This window comes from Varanus komodoensis, unplaced genomic scaffold, assembly GCF_004798865.1.
Source record: "Varanus komodoensis strain SLA01 unplaced genomic scaffold, ASM479886v1 scaffold21, whole genome shotgun sequence".
Taxonomy (NCBI): domain Eukaryota; kingdom Metazoa; phylum Chordata; class Lepidosauria; order Squamata; family Varanidae; genus Varanus; species Varanus komodoensis.
The window spans coordinates 9,284,914-9,298,937 of NW_025335589.1; the positions used below are offsets into that span (position 1 = coordinate 9,284,914).

General features: G+C 41.5%; 1 protein-coding gene across 1 annotated transcript in view; it reads left to right on the forward strand.

Annotated features, from left to right (window-relative positions):
• The window catches only part of FHDC1 (FH2 domain containing 1), a 31,338-nt gene extending 24,701 nt beyond the window's left edge, over positions 1–6,637 (forward strand). The window contains exons 10-11 of the mRNA XM_044430867.1: positions 3,067–3,231; positions 4,619–6,637. Of these exons, the coding sequence (XP_044286802.1) occupies positions 3,067–3,231; positions 4,619–6,637 (2,184 nt within the window). The remainder of the gene's footprint in view (positions 1–3,066; positions 3,232–4,618) is intronic.
• Positions 6,638–14,024: the final 7,387 nt, after the last annotated feature.

The following is a 14,024-nucleotide window of genomic DNA, read 5'->3' on the forward strand; positions in this document are numbered from 1 at the left end:
TATCCCCTTTCCTGGATAATTTGTTGCAGGAATAAAGTAGGATGAATTATAGTTGGGTGTCACAGAAATGAAAGTTGGGCCCAGGGAAATTTATTTTACGAAACCTTTCTGATACCATGACCCACATTTTCTTCAGCTATAAAGGCTTCCGTGCTTTAGTCTACTAATTAGTAGTCTACTAATACTGCTCTGAACTATTGACTTCTTTCTCCACAGTCAGAGTTTTAGTGCTGATGAAGTGTGGAATCTCTTAACTTCCCTGTTAGCTTTTTAACATAATATCAGACTTGATAGGGAACAATTCCCAATGTATGCTTTGGATCCCTCTTCAGGTACATCTTATATCTGCTTCCTTTCCAAAAACGGTGGCTAAGATAACTATAAGAACTGGCTTATCTTATCCTCATGAATTAGGTACTAATTTGAAAGGTGGAGCCATTTTTTCATGATCTTTTTTTAGCTTATCTTCATAACTACCTTGCTGAGTGATGCTATTTTTTTTCTTTTTTGGAGTCTTGACAAAGCTAAGATTATCCACCCTACTGAAGTGTTTACATACCCCCACCCTTGTCAACCCTTGGGCTCCTGAGTTGAGTTCTTGCTTTGTAAGACAAGCCACCAAGAAAACAAAGCTTAATATATTTTTGGCAATGTCTTTTTTTATTTTTAACGAATGCTCATTTATTAAACAAATAGAAATGCTGAAGGCATCTCATTTGTTTCTGTAAGTGCCTATGTGCATGCTTTTTATGAACAAAGTGAGACGGGAAATTAACCAAGTTAATCTTCTTAAAATCCATGATTGCCCCATCTTACCTTGATCAAACAATATTAATTGAATTGTATTTGTCAAATTTGAAACTGGCTTAGCATTCCAAAGTAAGTGTTACTAAGGGACAATACGAACTGCAAGGATAGATTCTCATGTCTTTGTTTTAAGGTAAGTGCAGGTACTTCTTTCAAAGTAGGCTGAGTTCTCTTCAGTCTGAAGATGTGTTAACATTTTTTTTTGCTATATTATCATTATGTATGTATGTATTTATGTATTCTTTGTGAGCTGCCCCGAGGCTTTGTTGCGATGGGGGCGGCATAGAAATGTTTTAAATAAATAAATAAGCAAGCAAGCAAGCAAGCAAGCAAGCAAGCATGGAAGTGTAGTGCACCTATTTGTCTAGAAGAGGATGGCAACCTTCAAGCATTCCTGAACTCGAGCATCTTCCAAATGTATGTGCCAGTTCACATGGCAGGACAGCCCATTGTGATTAATTTACACTTGAAGAGCCATGGTATATGCCAGCTGCCCTTATGAATATGTCTCCACAGACTGGGGGTGTGGAGCTTTGAACACTAGTAGGTACTGCCTGTCTTACTACAGATTAGGACAAATTTCAGCCAGTATCGTAGGGTTTGTGACAACAGCCATAAATTGACAGATATGCTAACATAGACTGCTATTTAATGTTCTTTTCTGTGGAAAACATAATTCTGTAGAACAGGGGAAGGCAGAGTGCAAACTTTCCTGATCTACTGCCTGACAATCTATGCTTTATCGGACTTCGTCATGGTGCTCTCACAAAATTCTAACTCTCCAGAAAATGCGTGTGCACTGAGCCTTTATCTTCAGTGAGGGGATGGAAATAATTTGCAATAGAATAAACATCTGTTGAATGTTAACTAGAATGACTAAATAATCTAGCTGTGTCTGCTTTAGATATGAGCTTTGGTAGCACTGGAGGAGATGCAGCTTGTAAGAGTTGGTGAGAATTGAGCTGGTGGAATAAATCAAAAAACGTAACTGGATAATATAACAGCTGTTGGCAGGGAAAGAGTTTCTGTCTTTAGTTCCTTTCAGGCAACTGGTGGGAGTTCAGCTCAGCAATAAAAGTATTAATTTTATATGTTAAAACAAGAATTTAAATACGCTAAAATGCTTTTACCGGCTTCCCCCAAGTATTTTCAAGTAGACCTGCATTAGGCCACCTGCTATGTGGCATAATGCAGGTCTAGCAGCTGCCCTTGTGTTATGAACTTCAACTTACCTGCTTCCCAACTGCCTCCCCCCTTCTTAAATATGTATTTGGATATTTAGTTTTTCCATGCTGATTTAATGAAATGAAAACTGACTTTTTGTCCCACTTGGGACAATTCCTCCCCCACCTCCCTGGTCATCTTGAGAGAGCTGAAAATGACTGCAGCCAACCATTCGCAAAATAATTGATAGTCCAGGCTCAGAACTGGTCATGAAATGGAGGCAGATGGAGGTGGAATTTTGCATAATCAACTGCCACTTTTGGCCAGATTTTTTGCCACCTCTGTTTTTCTTGTAGTAGGGAATTCAGTAATTCAGTTTTCCTCAAGATAAGTACAGACATTCCAATGTCAGGCAAAATTTTGCAGGTCCAGAGGTCAAAGAAAACATATTGTGTTCTTTTCCCCTTTCCCCACACACGCCTCTTAAAAATATTCATCTGCTGAACTCTCGTTTCTTCTATCCTCATCCTACACACTCAACTTGCCCCCATCCCCAAATGTTCATTCCTTCTGCACTCACTTGCAGCTCTTTCCCTAGTTACTATCTTCCTCTTTCTTCACATTTGCTCTTCAATGGAGCAGCGATTGAACACTGGGTAAGCTGGGGCACCGAGTCGTCCTGAAAGCAGACTAGAAGCCCCTACTGATCTACATCTTTGTCTTTGTCAAGAGACACATCAGAGGTTTTGTTTGTTTCAGATGGTTGAAGATGGCAGTGCAGCAGGAGCATGGCCTGTTAAAGGTGAATTTATCCCAATATTGTTCCCAGTAAACTGGCTTTACAGATTTGTGTAATGTTAAAAAAAACCTGTAAAACCTGTTTCGCCAGAGAGATAAAAGGTGTACATGTACACCAACAGTAGGAAAGCTTGTATCATACCACTTTCGGTGCTATAGTTCTGTGATTTCCTGCTACAGTCATGTAGACTTTGGTTTAACTGATGCTGAAATGTGCATATGCACACATAACACAAGGAAATAAGCCATTATTCAGTTGTTTGGATCTCATGTGTATGTTGTTTTTTTACATTATAGTTTGCTGTAAAAGAACTAAAAGAGCTGGAACACTGGAAACGAGACTTACTGAAGGAAACCCATGCCCTTATAGACTTCTTGTGTGAAGATAAAGAAACTATGAAACTGGAGGAGTGCTTTCAAATATTTAGGGATTTTTGCCTAAGATTCAACAAGGCTGTTAAGGTAAGAACAGAATTAAGCATCCATTGATTCTAAAATAATTAGGCGGCTTCTCAGCCAGATGATTTTGACGGATATTTAAGAGAATAAAGATATGCATTAATAGAGTATTTGCTAGTTTAAAGGTTGCCCTCTCGTCAATTCATGCCAAACTTATTGCTGTTCAAAAGATTTTATTGAGCTTTCAATATTTAAATTGGGCTCTCTGCGGGACAAAATCTGAGGCGTCCTCTTGTTTCCACTGGAAAAGAATTCACACTTTTTATTTCTTTTGCATCCTATGTAATGAAGTAGAAAGGCATGAAGTATTTCTTATGCCCTGGCAAGTTTGGGAGGACAATCCAGGAGCCCTTGTCTAGAAATGAACGGCAGATGGCCATATGATTGGCCTGTATGCTTGTAACATGCACACGCTGTAATCTTTGCAGTGCTTTTATAAAGACAGTAGGCAAAGTGCCCGGAAGCTTCGTGGGTTAAAGAATATTTAGCACTTTTAATCCAGAAGGCAAAGTATGCGTGGCCTTGAACTGTTGCATTGCACTGTAAGGAAAGCATATGCAATAATGCTTTGTGGGACATGAAAGAATAAAAGTACTGCTAACTAGACAAAGGGAAAATCAAATGGTGTTTACCTTTATATTTCAGGTCTCAGATATGTGTGGAGTGTTAGATAGTGGAGGAGAGAGTTCAGGGCAGTTGTTCCACATAGAAGTGCTCCAGAACTACAAGATGTTTGCTCCATTTCAGTGCTTTTGAATAACATTTTAGGTTACATATAATCAAATTTTATTCATCTTTAAGAAATACCGGGGGTGGGGGGTGGGGATAAATAATAGAAACATTTAGTTATGTAGGCTGCCTCAGGCCTTTTTAGAGAAAAAATGGGATATAAATGTAACAAATGAAGAAGAGTAAAGATTTTATAGACAGACATGTTTTGCTTCTTAAATATTGTTTTTAAATTGGGCATAGTAGCAAAAATATCAAAGCACAGATTATTTGAAAATGTGTTCTCTAAAATCTAATCTTTACCCTGTTTATTTAGTTTGGTTTGCTAGGAAGCATTCTGAATTGGGGGCTTGATGACAGCGTCAATTAAAATTCTTTGTAATTCACAACTGAGGTGCATTTCAAAAGCAAATTGCAGCATAATTAAATAAAATATGAGTGATTATTTCATAACATTTTAACCAGCTGAGCTTAATGAAACAATGAAAACAAATCTCTTTCCTGCTTCCTCTGGTACCATAGCAGAAAAGAGTTGCTATGGTAATTTTTACTCAAGAATCAAAATCAAAAGGGAAGAGTAAGGAAGATGGATGCAAAAATAATAAAAATAGATAAACAGCCCCAGAATTTAAAATGTGGGTTTTTTCCCTTTTCGTTGCAGGAAAATAAGGAAAGGGAGATCCAAGAACTTCAGCAGCTGCAGAGATTAAAGGAGTTGGAAGAAAAACGCCGATCATCTATGGCTGGAGAGCTTGGGGCTTTTGGCCGGAGCAGCAGTGAAAATGATGTTGGGACATTAACCAAGAGAGGACTTGAAGAATTCCTACCCTTCCTGCAACAGAGGCCCCAGAGCCCTTCTTACAGAAATTCCAGCATCAGGCGTTCCCGGCATTCCTTGGGAGTCACTGCAGACAGAGAGCTGCTGACATTCCTGGAGACCTCACAGTGTGAGGACCCAAATAAATTCAGTAACCTTCCCCAAGCGCCCGCATGTCAAGCAAGACCCAGCATGTCCTGGGCTGAATCTAAAGAATCTGGAGATGCCAGTTTCACTAACTTGCGCTTGGACCAGGCATCTGAAGCTGGTACAGACTGCACTTACTACCAGTTGCCCCCATCTCAGTCTGATCACGTTGCAAACCTCAAGGAGCTAGCCACTGCCCATAGCAATCTCTATAACCACCAAGAGAGTGCTAGCAAGGACAAATACAGGACCGGCATGCCTTGTATGGAAGCTACAGATCCAGCCTCCTGGGATGTATCACTTGAAGAATGTCAGCTTGTCCCAGGAATGCATAAGCTAGACCTCCATGAGGCAAAAAGTATGGAGGATCCATCTGCAGCTCACTTTGCCGTGGAGGTGAGGGGTCTGGAGACTCTGGGTGACTCAGGCTTATACTCTGCTGGTGATGCTGTAGCATTCTGCAGAACATCTAAAGAGACTGCTTCTAGAGCTGATAGCGCTGCCAAAGTGGCACGTCCTGGCCGTGATCCCCCTGAGCCCAACAGTGGTAGTCCTGTCTCTTCAGATGGCAGCATTTCTGGAATTAAGGCACACAGGCCAATGTTCAGCATATCAGACGCTTCTGACTGCTCCTTGACACTTGATCTGTCAGAAGAAAATGATCTGAAGCTACATGGCAACAAAGCAGCCAGGAAAGATGGTGCCATGGCCTCATTTATGAATGATCTGCAAAGTGATGGTAATGCCAAAGTAGGGCTGAGCTCAATGTGCAGTGATGGAGATGATGCTGATAGCAAGTCTGGTCTTTCAAAAGAAAAACCTGTAAGAAGCAAAGATGCAGTAGTGCCAAAGAGAAATTCTTTGAAAGATAAATCTTCAGGTTCCATAAAATCCACTAGTGGTCCTTCCAACCACCCCAGACCAGTCAGAACCCTAAACTCATCGGAGAATTCGAGCATGAGAAAAGTAGTACCAATTTCCAGGTCAACTAAAGCTGCACCCCCCAGCTGTGCAGCAAAAAAGCCAGAGACTAAGCCAGCACCTCGAGACACCAGTGTGGCTGAAGCGCGGTTGTCACGTCGCAACTCTGTCCGGGGCACCGCAGATGCAACACCAAAACCTCAGTACAGGCAGAGCGTATCTGTAGAGGAGCCAAAATTCCAGCGGGGCACTGCGACTTCCAGCAGCGGTCATTTTGAGAGGGAGCAGCTTCAGCACAAAGGCTCTTTCAAAAAGCCAAGCTCTAAACCAGTCAGATACGTCCCTAAGTCAAAAACGGATGAAACTAAAATGTGCCGCTCTTTCACCAAATCCCCCACGGATCCTAGCAAAAGCACAGCTGTCTCCATTCCCAAGACCCCTGCTCCTGTTCCAGGCTTTGCAAGGAATACTGTGGCCTCTTCCTCAAAATGTGCAAAGGTGGATTTGTCAACCCCTTCCAAAGCTCCAACCCTTACAAGGTCTCTGTCCCAGAGGCTACCTAGGATGAGGATGACAACAGCCTCTGATGATTTTAATCCAAAGGAAAATGGTGGAAGTACACTGAAAAGAGCGAACAGTGCTAGAATTATCAAAAGGAACACTGACAACAGTGAGCTTCTAAGTGTTAAAGCAGAGCCGGTGCTAAAAGACCAAGTAGTACTAGAAAGATCCACATCCCTTAAATGTAAAGATGGAAATCAAACTGCAATAGGGATATTGCTGAATCATTTTTGAAAAGAAAAGTGATTCATATCATTTGGCAATATACAATGTGAAAACCAGCTCTTTCAACCTGAAATATTTCTGTTATCCCAAGCAGTAATGTTTTATTAGTAATAGTATCAATATGAGTTGAGGTACGTAATGCAAGTCCTGCTATAAGTCTAGACTGAATGTGTTCAAAACTACTGCGATGGAATAGCCGTAACAAAGTTCCCTTGCTTCAGGGAGGAAGTACCACTACATGAATGTTACATGCTAATGAGGCTTCCCCAGCCTGGTGCCCCTAGATGAGTTAGACTGCAACTCACATGATCCCCGGCCAGCATGGGGCACTCTTGCTGGGAAGATTAGAGTTATGGTTAATGCATCTGGGGAGGCCTCAGGCTGGAGAAGGCTGTGCTAAAGGAGTGCTTTTGGCTAGAGAAAAGAAAGAAAAAAGATTTAGGGATTATGGCCAGTTGTTGCATAACTGCTGCTTTTCGGAAACTGCAGTCCTGAACTCCTTTTGTAAAAGTAGACGTGGATCATTGGAATTCTTTGGGTCCAAGAATAAATTGTGTCTGTTGCGCAGGGTCCATTGCTGGCAATTGGACACATGGAACCTCTGGCCCACAAAATGGTAAACTGGGACACTGCTGTTTTGCGGGGACAGTGGCTTGTTATCTCATCTGAAGAATTTAGAGCATGTCTTAGTTGTATGCGTGTTTGTAGGAAGGGGGAAACTCTGCTGGGCAGAATGTTTATTCTCCATGAGTGTGGCAGAACTGCCTTGCATGTCCAAGTAGAATAGTCAAGGGAATGACTGGTGCTGGAAGAGAGTAGGGTTAGCTGAAGGCCTGGCTTTCAGAAACCAGAGTGGTAGTAGAGAAATGACTGCAGGTGACTTGACTTGTGTGAGTCATGTGCAAACTTGCCAGCATTTGGTATACAGAAGTGCCACATTTATAATACATATAGCAGATGTTGCAGCTTGAAACCTGTGAGGGCTGCAACCTCTGGCAGAGCACTTTTCCTGCCAAGTCTCGTTTCCACTGGTTTTTAACTACTGTCAAATAACCTGAAATGCTGCTATGGCTCTAGTTAGGGAGAGTCCTTGGTGTTCCTTCTGCCGCCTCCTTTCCTTGTCAAAATGACCAGTAGGCAAGACACATGCAAGTTCCTTTTATGCATGACAAAAGGCTCTCTTGTCTGTCCTTCCTTCCTTTTTTTAAAAAATGTAAATTAAGCTTAAATCGCTTCAGGTATGGATTTTAACACTACTTTTTAAACGTCACTTTTTGATAAGCTTTTAAAATAAATAATTCACTTCAGAAAATACGACACCAGGTCGGGCTGATACCAAGAATGAGGGAAAATGTGCCTCTACCTGTTCTGCCCACCCCTTGGTCCATGTCCAAGTAAATATATATAGGTAGGGAAAACTGGCTGTTGCTCTTGGTCCTCATTATTTAAATCGTGTTCATTTATGAAAAACATTTTTAAAACATGCACTGGAAATATTTGGCCTTTAGTATTCTCATTTTTTCTTCCTTTCTATAATGTCGGTGCATCAGTCACACCAAACCTATTCGTCCAGATGTGACAATTAACAACAAACTTGACTTAACCATTTCAGCTCATGGCCTTAACTCTTTTTCCATTCTAGAAATGGTTTTGAGAAATTCCTGCCTAGCAAATGTGTCAAAGTGCCATCAAGTGTGCTATTGGGCCTTCCAGTCAGGTCACCAACTCAGAGTGATGGCTGTCTTAACTCCCTCTTGTAGTAAAGTATCATGGATGGAATTTGTTGCTTTTGGTTTATAAGCTTCTTGAATTACCTTCCCTCCATTGGATAAATGCAGTAATCTGACCATTGGGTCCTATCTGTATCTTTTTGTGTGTGCTCATCTGCGAAAGCAGGTGGTGGATTTTATTACCTTTTGATGGTAGCAAGCTTGAAAAAAAGAAAATAATTTAAATGTTACATGTTTGGAAGCTGTAAGTAAATTTCTATATATTAAGTATGTGCAAAATGAACTGGATGTATTTAATGGACCATTTATACATTTCTGAGTTTATCTTGCTAGTTGAATAAAGTGCCCATTTATGGGGGTTTGTGCTACGTGTTTCCATTCTTCCACTGTAATTTTGCTTTCATTTTTGGTGAAGTCCCATGTTGTAGCACATCATCCTTGGTGCTCTTTATAAGGAATTCATAGATGTTTAGGCTGTCTGAGGATTGTGTTGGAGTATTTGGGGGCCCAGCTCTGAGGTCCTGCAACCTCCAGGCTGGGAGTTTAAAGTCTGAGCCTTCCCCCTTGCAGCAGGTGCAGAAAGACCCACACCAGCCACCTCCCAGAACTGGGCCTCAGAAACCATGAAAATGGGTGCAGAGGGGAGGAAGCTGGGGCAGAATCATCCATCTAGAGAAAATAAACAGTGCAAGGCATGGCAGTAGCAGAGGTCACGGCCACGTCTTGCCTTGTGCATTGGGTACACATAAGCCCCCAAGCTTGGGACTGAGCCCAAAGAAGCTTTAAAATGCTGGCTTAATGACACATGCCCATTGAATAATTAAGCCTTTTTGAAATTAAGTTTCAACCTCCAAAGATTTAACTCAGACATCTGTCATCTCATGCTAGAGGAATAGCTGTGCTGGTTCCACCCAACTTCTTGTTCCCAGCATCCTGTTTCACTGGGTAGATAAAAATCAGTGATCTAAAAAATAAATAAAAACCAGCCTTTTAAAAATTTAAATGGTATTTTTACTTAAGTCAGATTTTATTTTGTTTAAATTGGATTGTTTTTAATAAAATGCTTTTTGAGGAACAATATATCTAAAGGTAGTTTTCTATCAGTCCAAAGGTTATTCCTCATGAATTAAGGATTTGTTTCTAATTCTGTAGCATGAGGCTGTCTATCCACTGCCTGCCTATTGTAGATGGACAGTTCAGCCTTGGGCCAAACAGATGATGGCTAAGAATCTAGGGAAGCCATTTGGAAGCAGTGAGCACATCTGGATTTTTGGGAGTGTTGAAGATGCTCTCACAAAATGGCTATCGGGGGGATCAACTAGGAAGGAAATCAGTAAGAAAAGAAGCAACTTGTCCAAGAACTTAAATTCACAATAGAGGTGGAGATCTAGACTCCAAAACCATAAAAAACCCTTTGAATCCAATTTGCTGGTCCAAGATCCATTTTATAGAAGGCAAACAGATGTGGTCCTCGGCCAAGAAACTGAAAACAGCAGAGGTAGGTTCTAAGTTCCAAATGCCAAATCACAGCATTTCCTTCACAAAAAACACAGAAAGCAAATCTCTGATGCTTAGAAATCATGAAACACATGTATATATGCAGAGAAACCCTCAGGTAAAACACAGCTGTCCCCAAATCCAGACAAAACACAATATTCAACACACACACCTCTCTCTCTCTCTGACAACACTTCCTCCTAGTCCCACAGGACACCCTCTGATACCCTGTCCAGCTACCCAGAATGCACTGGGCTCCATTTCTAAGAATACCTGTGAGGCATAACTGAAAATAATGATGGTACTGAGGGCCAGTGAATGGTTTGAAGGCTTCCAGCCTCCCAATATAATGTGTGCGTGCGGGCGGGTGCGCACACGCATGTGGAAAATACCTTTAAATAGTGTTTTAAGTCAGGTTGTCAGGGAGCTTGATGGAAGCAAAGGTAAGTGTTGGTAGACATAGCAGACCCTTTCGAATTGGAACTTGAGAATTTGCGTTCTAGCGGGATTAGATTTCAGTCAAATTATGCCTTTTGAATGACAAATGTGGGTACAAATCATTTGAGTTGGTGAAAAGCTTTCAGGTCCTTCAATGAAAACAGATGGTGCTTGCTTTTTGAATAAGATGTGTTCTGAAATTGATATACTTGCTTTGCTGCCAGGAACTGACAGCAGAGAGTAGATAAATAGATCAAGGTATGTGTTCAGTAATTTGGGGTGCAAATCTGTGCATGTTTAGGTAGAAAAAAGGCCAGTGCCTCCCAGCATACCCCAGCCAGTCATGCAGGTTGGGGCATGCTGGGAATTTTAGGCCTTCTTTAAAGCAAGATCTGGGGACAGTAATTACGTAAGAGAGACTGAGAATTATACAGGGCACTGAAGTCCTAGTCCACAAATCAATTCCTAAACTTTTGCAACTTTAATTAAATCTTTATAGACATGAGGATTAGACATGAATTTTTTTAAAAAAGCTGTGATTGTTAGAATGCCAAATCCTCTACCAGACGCTGTGCAGAATATCATATTCCATTCTTTGAAGCATCATACATAAACAGTCTTGCAGAGGTTGCTAGATTCTGGCATTATTGACTCTTGAATATTTAAACACCAACAAGTCTGAATCTGCTCTTGCTTTTATTCCTATCAGCTTAACACGTTTTGATTGGGTTATCTCACTTCATAATTTCAAGGAGTTTGGCAGAGAACGAAGGACTTAGTTGGGGACAGGACAGATGAGGCAGGTGGCAGTAGTTCAAACACTTTGTTCAAAATCGGAATAATCAAAAGTACAGATTAAAAACGCCTTAGCCAGCCATGCACAATACAGCAACACAAAGCAGTAGAGCCAGCAGAATCGGAACCTGTGGAAAACCCAGCAACAAGATTAATCTCACATACAAGATTAATCTGACTGTCGCATACTGCAACAGTCAGATACTTTCTCCCTTACAGGGTATTTATTAATAATGGAGGAAAGTACACCTCCCTATCTAGGGAACTTGGCAATCTCTTGGCTGTTGAGTATATACATTATATTCCTGAAGGGTTTCATAGAGGCATGCATTTTATTTTATTTTTTGCATTAAAATTTGCTGCCAGCAATTAAAGTTTCTTTACTGACTTTAACAATCAGTCAAATTTTCAAATGTCATGTAAAAAGCCTTTGGTGCCAGTGTTTGCATGCCAAGAAATCCAAGCCTTTCTATATTAAACAGCAACAAACAAACCTTTAACAAAGGACTTGAGGTGAAAGGTCTACATGTGGATTGCAGGGCCAACAGTATCCTGCTATGACAAAAACAACAATGAAAGATCATGAACCTGGGCCATGCATGCAAAGCTAAGGATTTCTCAGCCAATGAAAACACCATTAACCATTCCTACCACTCCTAGTGCTATTTTTATTCTGTGTCCTATTCTCCTTTTCACATGTTTGGATAATCTTTATTGAGAATAGGGGTGGGATGGATGAAATGACTGCGCATTTCAGAAGTTTAGCTTGTCACTTGATTTGATTTCTTGATGTGTATCCTTTATTTTGAGCTGCCACATAATTGAAAACAACTAAGCTAGCTGCTAGAGACTTTACATTGTCTTTAATGTCTGAGCATTTGGACCTGTGTGGTCCTGTATTTTGTATCCTTGGATGCTTTCTGCTGAAGAACAAGAAGAGCCATGCTAGATCAGATCATCAAAAGGGTCCATCTTAGCTCCGTGTTTTATTCATACATTGATCCATCAGGCTCAAGCCAGCCATGAATGCAACAGCACTTTCCTGCAACTAGCATGGACAGGCACACTGCCTCTCAAGAAGCAGATAAGCTCCAGGATACTAGCTGCTTTCTCCTCTTGATAGCCCTCCCTTGCAAAGACCACTTCTGTTGGCATGGCATTCTATGTCACCTACTTGCAATATTGCAATATTGAACTGCTGTTCTTCCAGACATTTATGTCCAAATGACAACAGCTTGAGAATCTTTAGCAGCACTCTTCCCTGGGGGTGTGGTGTTAAAGTAAATGCTAATTGCATTGCATGGGTTTTTTGAAGGCCGCTCTTGTATAACTGTAATTCATTCTTCATCATCAACATTTCAGGGTACAGTTCCCATCACTTCTGATCCTTGGCTGTGTTGGCTGAGGCTGATGGGAGTTGAAATCTGAAATATATGAAGGGCTACAGGCTGCTGAATATGGACTCTTTCTCCTCCAGGTGAGATTAAAAAATGGTTGCACCAGTTTGATGTTTCACAATCAATCTGGCCTCTGGCAAAGTTGCTGACAATGTCAAACACAGCATTTGTTGGCCTGGAAAATGGGTTCTGACACAGGAATAGCAAAGTCCAAAAAGAACCTCAACCTCCCTTTGTGTTCACTTCCTTCTCTTTGGCGCTTCTTCTGTATGACTTGGTTTATGGCTTTCAGGGCAAAAATAACCATTAAGTATAATGGCCTCATGTTGGAAGGGCTCTTGCACAACTAGTTTATCCAGCCCACCATCTGCTGATGGCTTTATGATGCCCCTGGTTCAGTATCAGGGAAAACCCCTTGAAGTGAGACCGTGATTGGTGCACTGAGGGATTTCCTGCAGTGGTGGGCCTTTGAACATGGTCTGAGGGGTCATCTTGCAGAAGGGCTCCAGTGTCTGGGTAAAGATGGTCCCTCACCTAGTTTCCTCCAGTTTGGCTTCTGCATGGACTTGATGCCTCTAACAGCACTTCCACTGATCTGTAGAGAAGCTCCAAAGAACACTGGCATGAATGGTGTAAATTCGTTCCAGTATCCATTCCATGTACATGGGAGTATGATGAGGCTTGCTTTAACCTGGAGTACTCTAGAGAAGGCTGCATCATACATTTAGCAACATTTTGCACATTTAGCTTACATGTTACCCAGTTTAGGTTTTGCAGCCTTTTAATGGATTCTTCTGGAGACTCATTAATGCCTCAAACCTGCAGTGTGAGAAAATGCTTCCGCTACCCAGGGCTGATTCTCACAGTAGCTGTGAAAGGGTTACTGCAGAATTTTCCAAGTGCAAAGTTGTTAAAGATGTTTAAAGAGAGGTGTGTGTGGTTTCATTCCCAAAAGCAACAAGCCTATAGCTTTATTTTTAGACCATTTACATAAATTTCATGCATTTCCCCCATCTGCTGTTTTAATTCTCCTGTTCCGACCCTTCCTTTAACTGTACCCAGACATTTCCTCCCACTCCCATTCCATATATTGCCTTTTTCCATCCTTCCCTAATAAGCCCAGCTGTAGCCTACCTTTACTTGTTTTTCACTGGAATGTTGTTTTTCCCCACAGTCTCTTCTCCCCAGGCACTTTGTTGGTTGAACTTCAGTTTTAAACCCACATCCACAAATTTCAGATATATGAGACTGACTTTTGTCTTCTAACCTTATGGGACAATGAGTACCTGTTGTTCCCAGCTGCCATCACATTCCCTTCTACCATTTTGCTGAAAGATGGCAATTGTTACCAACAAGAGAAGCGTATCCCCCCCCCCCCCCACAATTAAACACCTTGTGAGCATCGGGCAGCAGAATGCTGCCAGGCCTCCCCACTTTGCCCCCACTAGGAGAGCTCACTTCCCCTGCTGGTGGGCATGCTGAAGAGCCATTTTTCTGCTCCGGCATTTGCAGGTCCCTGTCAGCAACTTGTTGCTCTCT